Source organism: Falco rusticolus, chromosome 7 (genome assembly GCF_015220075.1).
Source record: "Falco rusticolus isolate bFalRus1 chromosome 7, bFalRus1.pri, whole genome shotgun sequence".
Taxonomy (NCBI): Eukaryota; Metazoa; Chordata; class Aves; order Falconiformes; family Falconidae; genus Falco; species Falco rusticolus.
In genome coordinates this window covers 31,435,914-31,448,397 of record NC_051193.1, presented here as the reverse complement: position 1 = coordinate 31,448,397, position 12,484 = coordinate 31,435,914, and the positions used below count along the sequence as shown (strand labels likewise).

The 12,484-nt window shown below is 46.9% G+C and overlaps 1 protein-coding gene across 1 annotated transcript in view; it reads left to right on the top strand.

Annotated features, from left to right (window-relative positions):
• Positions 1-12,484, top strand: part of PRKCH (protein kinase C eta) — a 121,436-nt gene that overhangs the window by 97,300 nt on the left and 11,652 nt on the right. The window contains exons 11-12 of the mRNA XM_037395085.1: positions 1,941-2,079; positions 3,022-3,210. Coding sequence (XP_037250982.1) covers positions 1,941-2,079; positions 3,022-3,210 — 328 coding nt within the window. The remainder of the gene's footprint in view (positions 1-1,940; positions 2,080-3,021; positions 3,211-12,484) is intronic.

Below are 12,484 nucleotides of genomic sequence, written 5' to 3'. Positions count from 1 at the left end.
GCATTGTCCTCAGCATCCAGATTTCACTGGCCACCAGGTAGCTGGTGGGCCTGCTGGGAAGGGCAGCGTCATTGCAGGGGGCTTGCTGACTTGTGTTGCCGTGCCGTGTTGAAGGGAGAGGATGTATGATCTTGCGATAAAGATCTGGAGCTGGAATTCAGGAAGCTGGTGTTCAGTCTTGGCTCTGGGAGACATGGGCAAATTTCTTAACCTCTACCCTTCGCTTTCCCATCTGTTCAAGTGAGGCTATTAATACTTCTTCTTATCTCTTTGGGACGGAATATGGCTCTGATTGTCTAGCACAATGCGTCATTGATCTTTCCACTGCAACACTGAGGTTGAGGGAGAGCTGTCTCAAGCGCCAGAGAGGGTGCTGGTGGTGGTGCTGACTGTAGAAATGCCAATGCACAACAGAGCAATTGACCCCCTAATTTTCACTTCAAGATCATAGATGGAGGATGAACAGGATCGAGCTGGATTCAGATTTCAGCTCACCCATACATTTTCATACTGATATGTAGGTGTCATCACCCGTGTTACCACCCTCCCCATTGCTCCCCCTTCCTGGGGAAATACATGTCCAATCACTGGGCAAAACGGATCAAGTTCCAGCAGGGATTTCAAGGAGGGACCCTGAGACCGTCAAGTATATTTAGTTATTTGATCCTTATCTGGGCATCAGAATGACTGACAGTGGCTTTGTGCAGGCTTGTAAGATGTCCTCCATCTCAGAAAACTGGTGATGGTCACACTTCCCTGCCTTGGAGCTGCTGTGAGGGCTCTGTGCAGCTCTTGGGCCAATACCTGAGACAGTTAAAAAAATCACCTGTGTGACCTGTTTGTACTGCACAGAGCTCCCGTCAGAGCTCCTTTCCTCTGTCTGTGACGGTGCCTAGAGCTTGTCTGGCAGCTGAAGAGAGCTGTTGTGTATTTTTAGGAAGGCACTGCCTAAGTCTGCAGATGACCCCGTGCTTTCTGGTCATGTTCCTGACAGTGCTTCTGACCGTGGGCTATTCCCTCAGGCAATCTCAAGGTCAGGCAGGCTGATAAGCTTTGTTAGGGCACTCTCATTTCGGCAGCTCTGCTTTTGATGAGGAGCTCCCAGGCTGTTAGAGGTGACGTATTGGAAAATGTGCCTTTCTGCAGCTTGCTGGGCTGCAGGTCTCTTGTGACAGTGACAAGGAGGTCCCCACCCTGATAAGCACTACGGGGGGGGGTGTTCATTTCTTGCATTAGTGCAGTCCTGCTGGAATCAATATATCTGGGGGGACTCTTCAACACTTTGCGTTATGATGGAGGTATCCCCTGCTGGCCAGAGATGCCCCCTGCCCGTGTGGTGTGGTGTCAGCAGGGAATTTCTTTTCTTTACAGCTTGGATAACGCTCCAGGTGGGGTCTGTCAGTCAGGTTTGCCCTGATACAGGGAAGCCTGGCACTTAACCCCCCACCTCAGGAGGAGAGGGGACCTGCTGCCCCTCTGAAGAGACCTTGCACGCCTCCCCAGCTTCAGCTGTGCGCTCCCAGCGTGGCGCTTTGCTGAATCAGAGCATGTCCTATACGGTGCGTTTTGCTGCATCATAACATCGTTACGCAATTTGACAGCTCTGGCAACCTCTGCTCTAGTGAGTCCCAGAGCTAAATGAGCAGGAGCTCTGCCAGCCAGGCTTGCGGTGTGTTTGGAAAGCCATGTGGGCGAACTTGTATAGCACCTGCCCATATTAACTGCAGTTCAGCAGGACGTTTGTTCCTCCCTCCCTTTTGTAAGAGACAAAGCAAAAGAAAACCCCTCCTGCATGACTTCTGTGGTTTTTTGGGGTTTTTTACAATGATGTAAAGCTTGTCCAGTTTACAGGTTAAGCTTCTGAGGCCTCGGATGCTGCCTCCATTTGTGCTGGGGCTGCTCCAAGCATGTAGTGACTTGATGAACGCTTCTTGTTGCAGGGACTTGAAGCTGGATAACGTGCTGCTGGATCATGAGGGTCACTGCAAGCTGGCAGACTTCGGAATGTGCAAAGAGGGCATTCACAATGGCATTACCACAGCCACCTTCTGCGGTACACCGGACTACATCGCTCCAGAGGTATAGGAAACCTGGCTTTGGCCAGGAAAACTTGGTTACAATATGAAAAGCTTAGGTTAGCTTTGGAACAGCAAGTGTACTTTCTGGTGTCATCAGCTACACTTTGAGTGCCAGGTGCAAGATTTCCTCCTAGATGTATGCTTGTGTTATCAGTCCCTTGTGCAAGCAAAGCACGAGGAAACTTCAGGCTGCTGTAGGCACTGAGATAAGCCTGTATTTTTCTTTAGGAAATGTGAGGTGAAAAATCGAGGTACAGCTGCAAAAATCTTGAGACACACATGCAGATAATGGCCCAGTCTGATTTGAAAGGAGATTGAATTCGCCCGTATTTCCCAGTTCCTTTTTCTCTCCTCTCCCGTTGCCTGTCATTCCCCAATCTCACTACAAAATTAATAAACACCTCTTTAACTAACAGCTGCCCTCCAGATGCTGCTAGATGTTCTGACAGGGTTTCGGATTCTTCTTCAACACAATTGAATTTTTGTCTGTGGTTGGTGTTTGTCCCTTTCTCACACACTCACACTTCTTCCCCTCTCCAGCTGAAAGCCTTGCTGTTACAGCCAGGTAAGCATTTTCTTCCCAGGCGCAAGGAAGAGGTGATGTCAACCCACACACATGGCTGCTCTGCTGCTTCTGAGGCTCAGACAGTTTTGCTGGAGTGCCTCTTCTCTTCCTGCTAAGCCCTAGCATCGTTTCCCAGGTGACCCTGTGAGCAGTTAAGCTAGTTCAACCCTTACTTAATGTATCTGATGTACTTTTGTGCTGCTCTCGGGGTTCCCAGCTTGAGATCACCTGTATGTTCCTGGACATACAGCCGGCCTAGCAGAGCACACTGTTAGGGCATAGTGAGAACTTCTGTGGTAGTATTTCCAAATACTTTTTCCTCCCCTGCTCAGTTTAAGAAGCTTCGGGGTTGATATTTCTTTCCCATCCCTCCTTCAGATCCTGCAGGAGATGCTGTATGGCCCTGACGTGGACTGGTGGGCCATGGGTGTGCTGCTGTACGAGATGCTGTGTGGCCATGCGCCCTTTGAGGCAGAGAATGAGGATGACCTCTTCGAGGCCATTCTGAATGATGAAGTTGTCTATCCGACATGGCTCCAGCAGGATGCAGTGGCAATCCTCAAAGCAGTGAGTTCCTTTGACTATTTGTGTGCTTTCTGTCCTGGCTTTCTTCAGCCTGAATCCAGCAAAAGAATACAGAGTTGGAGTGTGGGTACTTAGAAATTGTGGTTATCATGACCCTGACCCTTTTCTTATCTTGGACTGAAGGGTAAATAAAAAACCCAAACAAATAAAGCCCTGACACACTTAAGTGTATTTGCATAGTTATGTCCTTTATACGGTTCAGCAGCCAACTTGGCAAGCAAAGCGTGTGCGTGTCTGTGTGTCTGGGCATTCCCCTGCTGACTTAATGATTTACAACATATGGTCATCTTCCAGAACAGAAGCAGCAGGTACACACAGTATTTAATCAGTAGTGACCATATGATTTCCATGCGACTGGAGTTGCAAAGAAGTGAAGTCTTCATGATAATCCTTTGTGCTGACTGTTGGTAATGTCATCCATCCCCAGGGATTGCTGTCTGCCTGCATATGAAGACAGGTTTTTGATTTTTGCATGTTTGGGAGAAAAAAAGTGGGGCTGTACAGCAAACAGTTTGAGGAGAGCTGTTGCTGGTTGCACTTAGTCCTAGTTCTACCAGGAGCTCTCTTATCGATGTGCCTCACATCTTTGCCTGTGACACGGGACTGAAGCTTTTTAAGATTTCAGGTTGTGCATGTACAAACAGTGCCTAGTTCACTGGAACTGCCTGCCTTTACTGTAATGAATCAAAAGGTGATTAAATGACAAGGGTATTAACCTACAAATCAGGAGACCTGACTGGGCTGTTCTGCTACTGACTTCTTCCTGCCTCCCTGATCAAATCACTTAATATCTCTAAGCTCCCTGTGGAGGGAGAAGGGTCAGAGTATTCCCTTTCCTTGCAAAAGCACTGTGAACAAAGATGCGTTTAAGACTGGGTACTACTAAATATTGGTAATAGAGGGTCTAAGAAGTAGCTGGGTAAGGTAGTAATTCGGAGTAACTTGTGGAGCACTGACCCAGAGAAATGGGGTGATGAATGATGGGACCATTTAAAGGAAGGAGAGTTTGTTTCCATCAGATATTCAGTAGCAAGAATCTGGGAGTTTTCTACTGAAAGGTTTCTGTTGTATATGAACTGAGCAACTACTTTCTGTAGCTGAAAATGCATGTAATAAATTCCACAGAAATCAACCGAGAATAAAATCCACTTCTTGAAGAAGTGCAAGGGGTTGTGCTCTGAAATCACAGGTTGAACTCAGGAGTGATAGTTTGCCATGCTGAAGGCCCTCTTGGGTTTTGGAAATAACCTGCAACATATTTAAAAGAAAAAAATAAAGTTCAGACCCATTGCAGCTTCTGGAGCAGCGTTCATGTTGGATTGGGACTCTTGAATGCCTGAGCCAGTTCCTCTTCTGCGGTGACAAGTAATAGCAGTGGATTTGTTATAGGTATCTTAGAGGTAACATGTGGTCAGATAGATGCGCATCATAGCAGAAGCTTCAGGGTATAATAAAATATGATTTGTGGTTTAGCCTCTTGATGAAACCCTTATTTTCTTAATTCTGATAGGAACCTCGTAGAAACAGCCAGCACAAGCCGCAGTCACCCCAGGCTGCTGTAGCTCACGTTCAGAGCCCGACTTTCAACAGTGGGTCCCTTCTGTGATTAACAGGCAGGCAGCATGATGGGAGGCACTGGAGAAAGGGCCAGAATCGAGGAGGGAGCTAAGAATTTAAAGAGAGGTCAGCTGAGTGTCTCCAAAACTGCACAGTCAACCTAACAGTTGCTGGCTACTTGCCTGAAAAAGGTTTCCTCTCCAGCCACTCCGCTTGTCTGCTGTATCATGTGTTGCTGGTGAAACCCACAGTAAAGCAGAACTGCCTCCCTGAAACACCCTTATTACTTGAGAGAAGCGCTACGCTATATCTGCTTTTGGAAAAAGGCTGAAGTTTAGGGCATTAACCAGAAGCCTTGTGATTTGACTAGTGAGAATTTGCAATTGGAATTTTTAATGGACCTTCAGTTCTTCAGTGTTTCTGTTCCCTGGGTGCCTGCTGCCTGGAGGTGACTTTTGCATCTGATTTTACACCACTGATGCTAGTTGGCTAGAGCCTGAATTTCTGCAACTTCACAGTGGCTGCCTTTGGCATCAAGAGCTGCTTGCTAGAAGAGCTCCTCATTTCCTTCTCTCTTTCTTATGCTGAGCTTTTAGAGGCATCAGAGCATGTTGGCTTTAACGGGAAGGAAACATCCTGTCATGAGATTGTCTGGGGTTCTACATTTAAATGTAAACACCCCACGCACTTTGATTTCTTTTGGATGATGACAAATGTGATCACTACTGAGGTATTACGTTTGCAGTATACTGATAAAGTTTGATCAATGTTTTTAGGTGTGACACAGAGTGGTGAACCTGGCTTTTTTGTTCCCTTGTGGCTTTTTTATGAAGGAAGATGGTAGATTTTCTAGCTGCTAAATATGTAGATACTTTTTTCTCACAGACTTCTGATGCTAATATGAGTTCTCTTAGATACAGAATTATTACTATGTGAGCATCTCTTCTAACTGCTACTGTGTTTACCTCCAACAAGGTGTGAACTTGAGCTCCCTGATTTACAGCTGTGACAGTGCTTTCTAACCCATGACATTAAGAGCTCTGGAAAATCAGAGCACTCAACTACTGCAGTAGCATAAATGATTGTAAGTAATTACATGGCATGGGAAGCCTATGGAAGACCAGGGAATTAAACCTGAGGTCTCTTGTATTGTGGGCTAAGGCCTTAATAGCCTTAATAAATGGATTATCCCCTCACTAAAAGTTCTGGCCTCTAACCTTGAACAGGACTAGTGAGAATTTGCTTAGTCTTGAGTGGTACAAACCTCTGAAGCAAAAATGAAATTCTTCTGCCAGGAAGATGCAATTAGGTGTAGGTGTTTAGGGATGCTAAATGGATATGTCTAGGTTTAGAAAGCACTTGATCTGTTTGCTTTCATGAAGAGCTTCATTGTAAACAAGGATAATAGGTTTTAGGACCCATTTCACAGATGCTGTTATTTTGTTTTGCTTTTGTTTACCATAATCGTGCTTTACCAATTTCCCCCCATCAGAAACCACCTGATTTCTGAAGGTTGCATCCAGTTCATCTTTGCAGCTTCCTGGTAATAACCCAAATACATCCTTAGGACCTCATTTAGGTCACTGGGTATTCCTGGTGTCTTTTTGAGCACTGCTACCAAGGAAAACAAACCCAACCATGATGGCCTGGGACATTGTTTAGAACTGAAAGTAGAAATACTTGTGCTCTAGAAAAAGAAGGTTTTATTTATTTCACTTTTTAATGTTTGGGCTTGTTGCTGGTTTGGTTTTTTTTCTCCTTAATATTTTTCCTCAAGAGCTGGGAAAAGAGTAGGGCAGAGCTGAATCAGTGTAAATCACCAGGATTTTGCTGGAGTCAGTACTCCCAGAGAAGGGAAGTAGAAAACCTCACTCAGGTACCCTGGCCTGTCTGTGTCACTGGGCAATTTAGGTATTGATGGTTCAAGTCAGGCAGAGAGGACTCAAACTGTCTCCCCTGCTTGTGTGAGCAAGTCAAACTGGGCAAGGATGTTCTCGTGAGAGTAAAAAAAGTGCAGAAAAGGAGAATTACTGCTGAATGGATTCAGACCACTTCAGCTCATTCAAAACATAAGTTTTGCTTTGATTTTGATTCCACAAAAAAAGATTTCTCCATAGCCCAACCTGAATGCATTCTCAAGGAGTTTATGCCAGTGGAGGTATTGTTTGTGTCTGTAAAAGAAAGTCTTTCAAATATTCTTCGCCATCAGCTGACAGAGTAGTCACCAGTGTGTGTGGTGATGAAGAGACTGTGAAAGGGAAACTTTGTGAGCACGCATAGGCCAGAGACTGCTGCACCGTATCTTTTACAGTGGGAGTGCAGCCGGAGATTGCTTTGTTACAGCATGTTGATGTTCTGAGTTTATAAATTGTTGCTAGCAAAAAGGGCTTGAGCAAAGAGGATGGCTTTCCTGGCAGGCAGAGGCTTTGGGCCTCAGCTGAGTGAACTGCAAAGCGAAATACAATCCTCTTGTTTCCCATAAGCGGGTGGTATTTTGGCAGCATGTTTCGCTCACTGCATGTATGACTTTCTCAAATGTGATTCGGTCACACTGTCTTGCTCACAGTCAGGCTTCGCTGGAGGGGAGAATGAAGGCACACAGTGAAAATCGGGTCTCAAAAGTCAATGGCGTAATGGGAAGCAAATTCACAGGGAAAGCTGCAGGGATTTTCCTTTCCAAGCCTGGTTTCAGATGAGGAGAAAAGGGCTAAGCCTGTTGCGTCGCTCCATGGACTGATGGTCTGGAGCAGCAATGGTTGGCCCAAAGGCTTGGAAACTCGGATGAACGATTGCAGCTTTTCACTCTCAGAGCCAGGTAACAGCAGGGATAGAAAGAAGCATCTCCCTGGGGAAGTGTCAGCGTTGCTGTGCCTCCTGCACCCTGGGTTTCTGAACTCCTGTCACAGCCGAGTCTGCGGAAGCGAGGGTGTCTCAGTGTTTGTGTGCCAGCCTCCAGTCTTAATGTGAGCTCTGAAACACTTCTGGCCTAGCTGAACTCCTCCTTCCAAAAGCAAGGCTTCGGCAGCCTTGTCTGTAGCTGTATATTTTGGGGACACAAATGAGACTAAAGCTTGTTCTCTCTCCAGCTGGCTAAAAACGTGCATTTTGAAGAAAATACTACTGGAAATAAGAGATGGGGCAAAACTGGTTATGCCCCATTCCAGGTGGTTTTTGTGTGACAAATAAATACCAGGCAAGAAAAGAGGAAGGTGCAGAGCAAACTGGCTGTGATTTTAGCAGCCTGTGCTCTCCCCAGCGTAGGTGGGACAGCTTGGAGGAATCTCAAGTACCGGTGGATTAGTGCGAGGAGCAAGAGGGCTTGAAAGATGAGGGAGCTCAGCTGAGGCCAAACATAGAATCGCAGATTCACGTAGGTGGGAAAAGACCTTTTAAGACTGTCGAGCCCAACCATTACCCTAATACTGCCAAGCCCACCCCTAAACCATGTCCCCAAGTACCACATCTACACATCTCGTTTAAATACTTCCAGGGGTGGTGACTGAACCACCTCCCTGGGCAGCCTGTTCCAGTGCTTGACAGCCCTTTTGGTGACCCGTATTTCAGAGGAGAATGACGCCAGCCATACAGTACTGAGGATGCAAATAAAAACTTTTATCTGTTTTTCTCGAGAACAATAGCCTGGAAGTGATACTAACTCAGAAGGCCAGTACTTTGGTTTAGTGAACTCTGCTGCTTTGTGTCACTGAGTTCACTTCCCCCACTCCGGATACCCTGACACTATCTGTACCCCAACAGCACCACTAAAGTCTTAATATGTTCAACCCCCTCCACCCCCTCTTCCTCCTTTAGACTTCGCTCTTGCAGACTTGCTTAAGGTCTGGTTAACATCAAGTGGGAATTAGTGCTTCTGACTCAGCCCCAGCAATAGTGATGCTCTGTTGGGTCGGCAGGAGCTGGGTCCTGCTCTGACAGCCTGTTCTACGGACTCATTTTTGGTTGTTGGAGCACAAGGTAAGGGAGTGAGAATTTCCTTCCCAGCTTCTGCCAGCAGCCTGTAGGGAGTTTGTGTGGTTCTCGGGAACAGCTGGAGGGGGAATGGTTAAATGTGCCACAGTTTAAATCCCCTTTGCCTCCAGACAGCCCTGAAGCTCAATCAAGAAGTCAAAAAAACCCTGTTCTAGAAAGAAAAAGCCTTTTCCCATTCCTGTCAGCCCACGTCACAACTGATACCCAGAAACTAGAACTTTTTAGTTAGTTCCTTAGGTTTTTTGCCTTGCTTGTACAGCAAGCATACACAGCAATGTTCAACGCTGAGGGCTCACCGGCGGTGGAACCGACCCCTTTGCTGGGAGGCAGCACACATGCGCTTTTCTGGAGAGCAAGAAGGGGGCTCAGGAATGTTGCAGTGCAGACAGCGCTTCAGCGGGAGAGAGGTATGGGGGCCCTTCCCCAACAGCTCAGCCAGTTTTCATCTTGTTATTTAAAAAAGCCACTCAAAACTTTCTACAGAAGTTTGTCATTCCTTTGCTGCCCAGAGGAGTGAATAGGAGGCTGCCTGAGGTCCCTCAGTCACTCCAGTAACCATCACACACAAGAGACTTCCCCACGAGGTACGATAATTATAGTGTATTGCTCCACCAGCAGTTTTTCTGGAGTTGCTGGAGGGAAGCCTGTGGATATTATTTCAAAATGTGGCCAAATTCTACCTTAAAACAAGAGGTTAGGTTAGGGAATGGTGGTGGTGAGTTGTAGAAATGCTTTTTGTATCCATATGCATACACAGAAATAAGTAGCAGTTAGGAAAATGCGTGTGTGTGTATGTTATGGTTTCTTCTTCCCTAAATTTGCAGATGATACTAGATGAGAAAAAAAAGTAAAGTTGAAGGGTACCCTCCTCTGCCCCTCCTTCTGGTGAACATGATCAGTCTTTCCCACTGTTTCTCAGGAATTCTAAGTGATGGCTCCTAATGTGAGATAAAATTGATTAGAGTGTGTGTGTGTTAGTTACATCCAGGGCTCCCTGGGGAGCACAGGGTTTGGGGGGATTATTTCTTGCCTGGTCAGAGCATGGGGCAGCCCAGTCTGGCTGGGTGCAGGGTGATAGCTCCAGCAGAGCCCTGGCTGACTCTGGCGGTGCTGCATGCCCTTACCACCGTGACTGCCAAACCCTCCGTCAGGAACCCTCCTGTGCGTGCTGCAGCTTATCTTTGGAAAGGCTTTCCAGGTGGTGAGGGCTCTGTGCTGAATCAGGCTGGTGCCACCGCTGAAAGCAACTTGAAAATGCCGTTATGAGTAGAGGACGCAGAGAGCCAGGGTTTTTACAGCAGAAAGAGGCAGATTTTTTAACGTAGTCAAAGCGAGCGGTCTGCTGTGACAGAGGAGTGGAGGGGAAAGGCAGGTTTTGGGCTGCTGACAAGGATGTCTAAGTTCAGGAGAGATGTGGATGGTCCAAGCTGCTGACTTGCCGCAGCTGCTCACCCTTAACGTCAGCACAGAGGGTGAGGTCTTCTGAGCTTTGGAGGAGTTTATTCTCTTCATACGCTGCACTCGCTTGGGGCCCAACACCCCTGGGTACTGGGAGGTCAGAACGGGCTGTCATCAGCTCACATACCACGGTGGGTGTCTGCATCCTCCCTGCATGCTGCAGCAGGCAGCGCATGACTCAATACCTGGGCTGTGCTTTGCTTGGCACATCCAAGCACAATACGTATGTGCTTCCTCCTGCCTTCGTGCCTCACCTTTTCCCCGAGTCCTGGGCAGTCAGTTTGACCACTGTGTGAGCCAGACCAAACCCCTGTGTTTGTGCTTTCCAGTCCTCTCCTGAACACTTACGAGGTGTGAAATGAGGCTACGTTTACGTCCCTGTGCATGAGGCGTGTATCTCTCCTTCATACTTGCATCCTACAGATCTGAGCCAGGTTCTCTCTCTCCAACAGGCAGAAAAAGGCAGATAATCTGTTTCACATGCAGTGCTGGAATAGCCAGAATGAACTTGTTTCTGAATGAACCAGATGCCAGGAGTATTTTTTTTAGACAAAGATTAAAAGGAAAAGGAACAATACAATGGTGGACCGACTGAAATCAAAGAGGGAACTAGATGAGCTCATTGCTTTATCCTCGGAGCTGAGGAGCATGCTAACAAAGGCAGATAGATATTAAAAATGCCTTCAAATATGCCAATAAATCATTCTCCTTGGCACCTCTTCAGAGTTGGCAGGCTCCATAAATCCTCTTGCACAGTTTGATTGAGCTTTTGCTGTCAGAGTGAGGCCGATGTATAAATCTCTCTGTGAAGCTCTTTGCTGGATCTGTGTACACATTTTTCCTTTGTTTTTTAGACATGCTTTCATCTTGCATTTCCTGGTTGGCTCCAAAGCCTCTGCTGCAAAAGCAGGACACCGGAGCCTGTCGTTTCCCAGCAGGGAAGGAGGTCTGCAGTTTCAAGTGATCTCTCATCTGGCCCATTTTTGCCATGAACATACACTGTGGTGAAGTGGCGAGGCTATGCTCCACCACAGATTGCAGCCTTACCTCTTTTGCCTGAGCTTGCGTATCCATCTCTGTAACATGCTGTCTCCTACTCTTTGCCTCCTAATGCTCAAACAACAAATAGCTTTCCCCGGCGATTTTATTCTCTTCTGCAGACTGATCACACCTTTTTCTGAAGCGCTCCTCTTCCCCAAAGTAGTAGTCCCGTGCTTCTGAATAATTCACCATGAAAGAAAGCTAAAGCCGTCTCCAGCCAAGGCTAAATTCATCCCGAGGTCTTTTACCTTTCCCTTTCCAATAGGCTGAAATTAGTTTCGTGTTTAAGTCCGCAGTGTGCGGGTTCAGATGTGCCTCATAAGAAAAGCTCCTAACCCAGCCTATTGTACTGCCAGGTGTGACTCAGCCTCCTCTTTCCTGCCAGGAATGCGAAGAAAAGCGAAGGAGCTTTCACTGTGCTGACTTTGTCTTCCTGCTCTTCTTTTTCTGCTCGCTCCTCGGTGCTTGGGAAGGAGTGATTCCTGTGGCCTGGGCTCCCTTCTCAGCTCTGCCACAGTTAAACAGTGCGATTATAGCCCCTCACAGGAGTTTTGGTGAAGTCTGTTAAAATCCAGCCTTAGGGGAAGGCCCAAGGATTCCCTTGAGAACCTGGGAATGATCACTGGATGATGGGACCAGCTCTTGCTGTGCAGCCCCCGGTGGAGGGGGCCAGTCCATCTAACTGGGAGGTCCCAGCACCGCTATGGGGGTAACAAATCTCTTGAGTCCCCAAGCTGTTCAGGGCTGTAGGTATTACTCGTCCTTCCAGCTTTGAACTTTCTGACCTGCTGTGTCTTTTCAGGAACCTTAAAATTAAAAGAATCGAAATATGACCAAGACAACAAAAAAGCTCCTTTGAAGTATTTTCCTGTGATTTTTCCGCCCCCCCTTAATTGGCCTTTACAGGTTTGTGAGGGGCACTTTAGTCCTCTTTGTACTTGACCCTATGTAAATAGGCCACCCAGGGCTGTGTAATAGATTCCCAGTTCCTCTTGACAAGACTATCGGAAAAGGATTAATTGTTTTTCCAGGCAACCCCAGGGAGATTTTACCGCTGCTTAAAATGAGAGTGGGATCATGCCCCCAGTCTGTTAACAAGTGCAATGCTCATTCTCCTTCCATGTTTATGTTACTTTGATTGATGTATTGATTTAGTAATTGACCTCCATATCCCCATGTTGTACCTATAGTCCAGTTGGGGTAATTTAAAAAC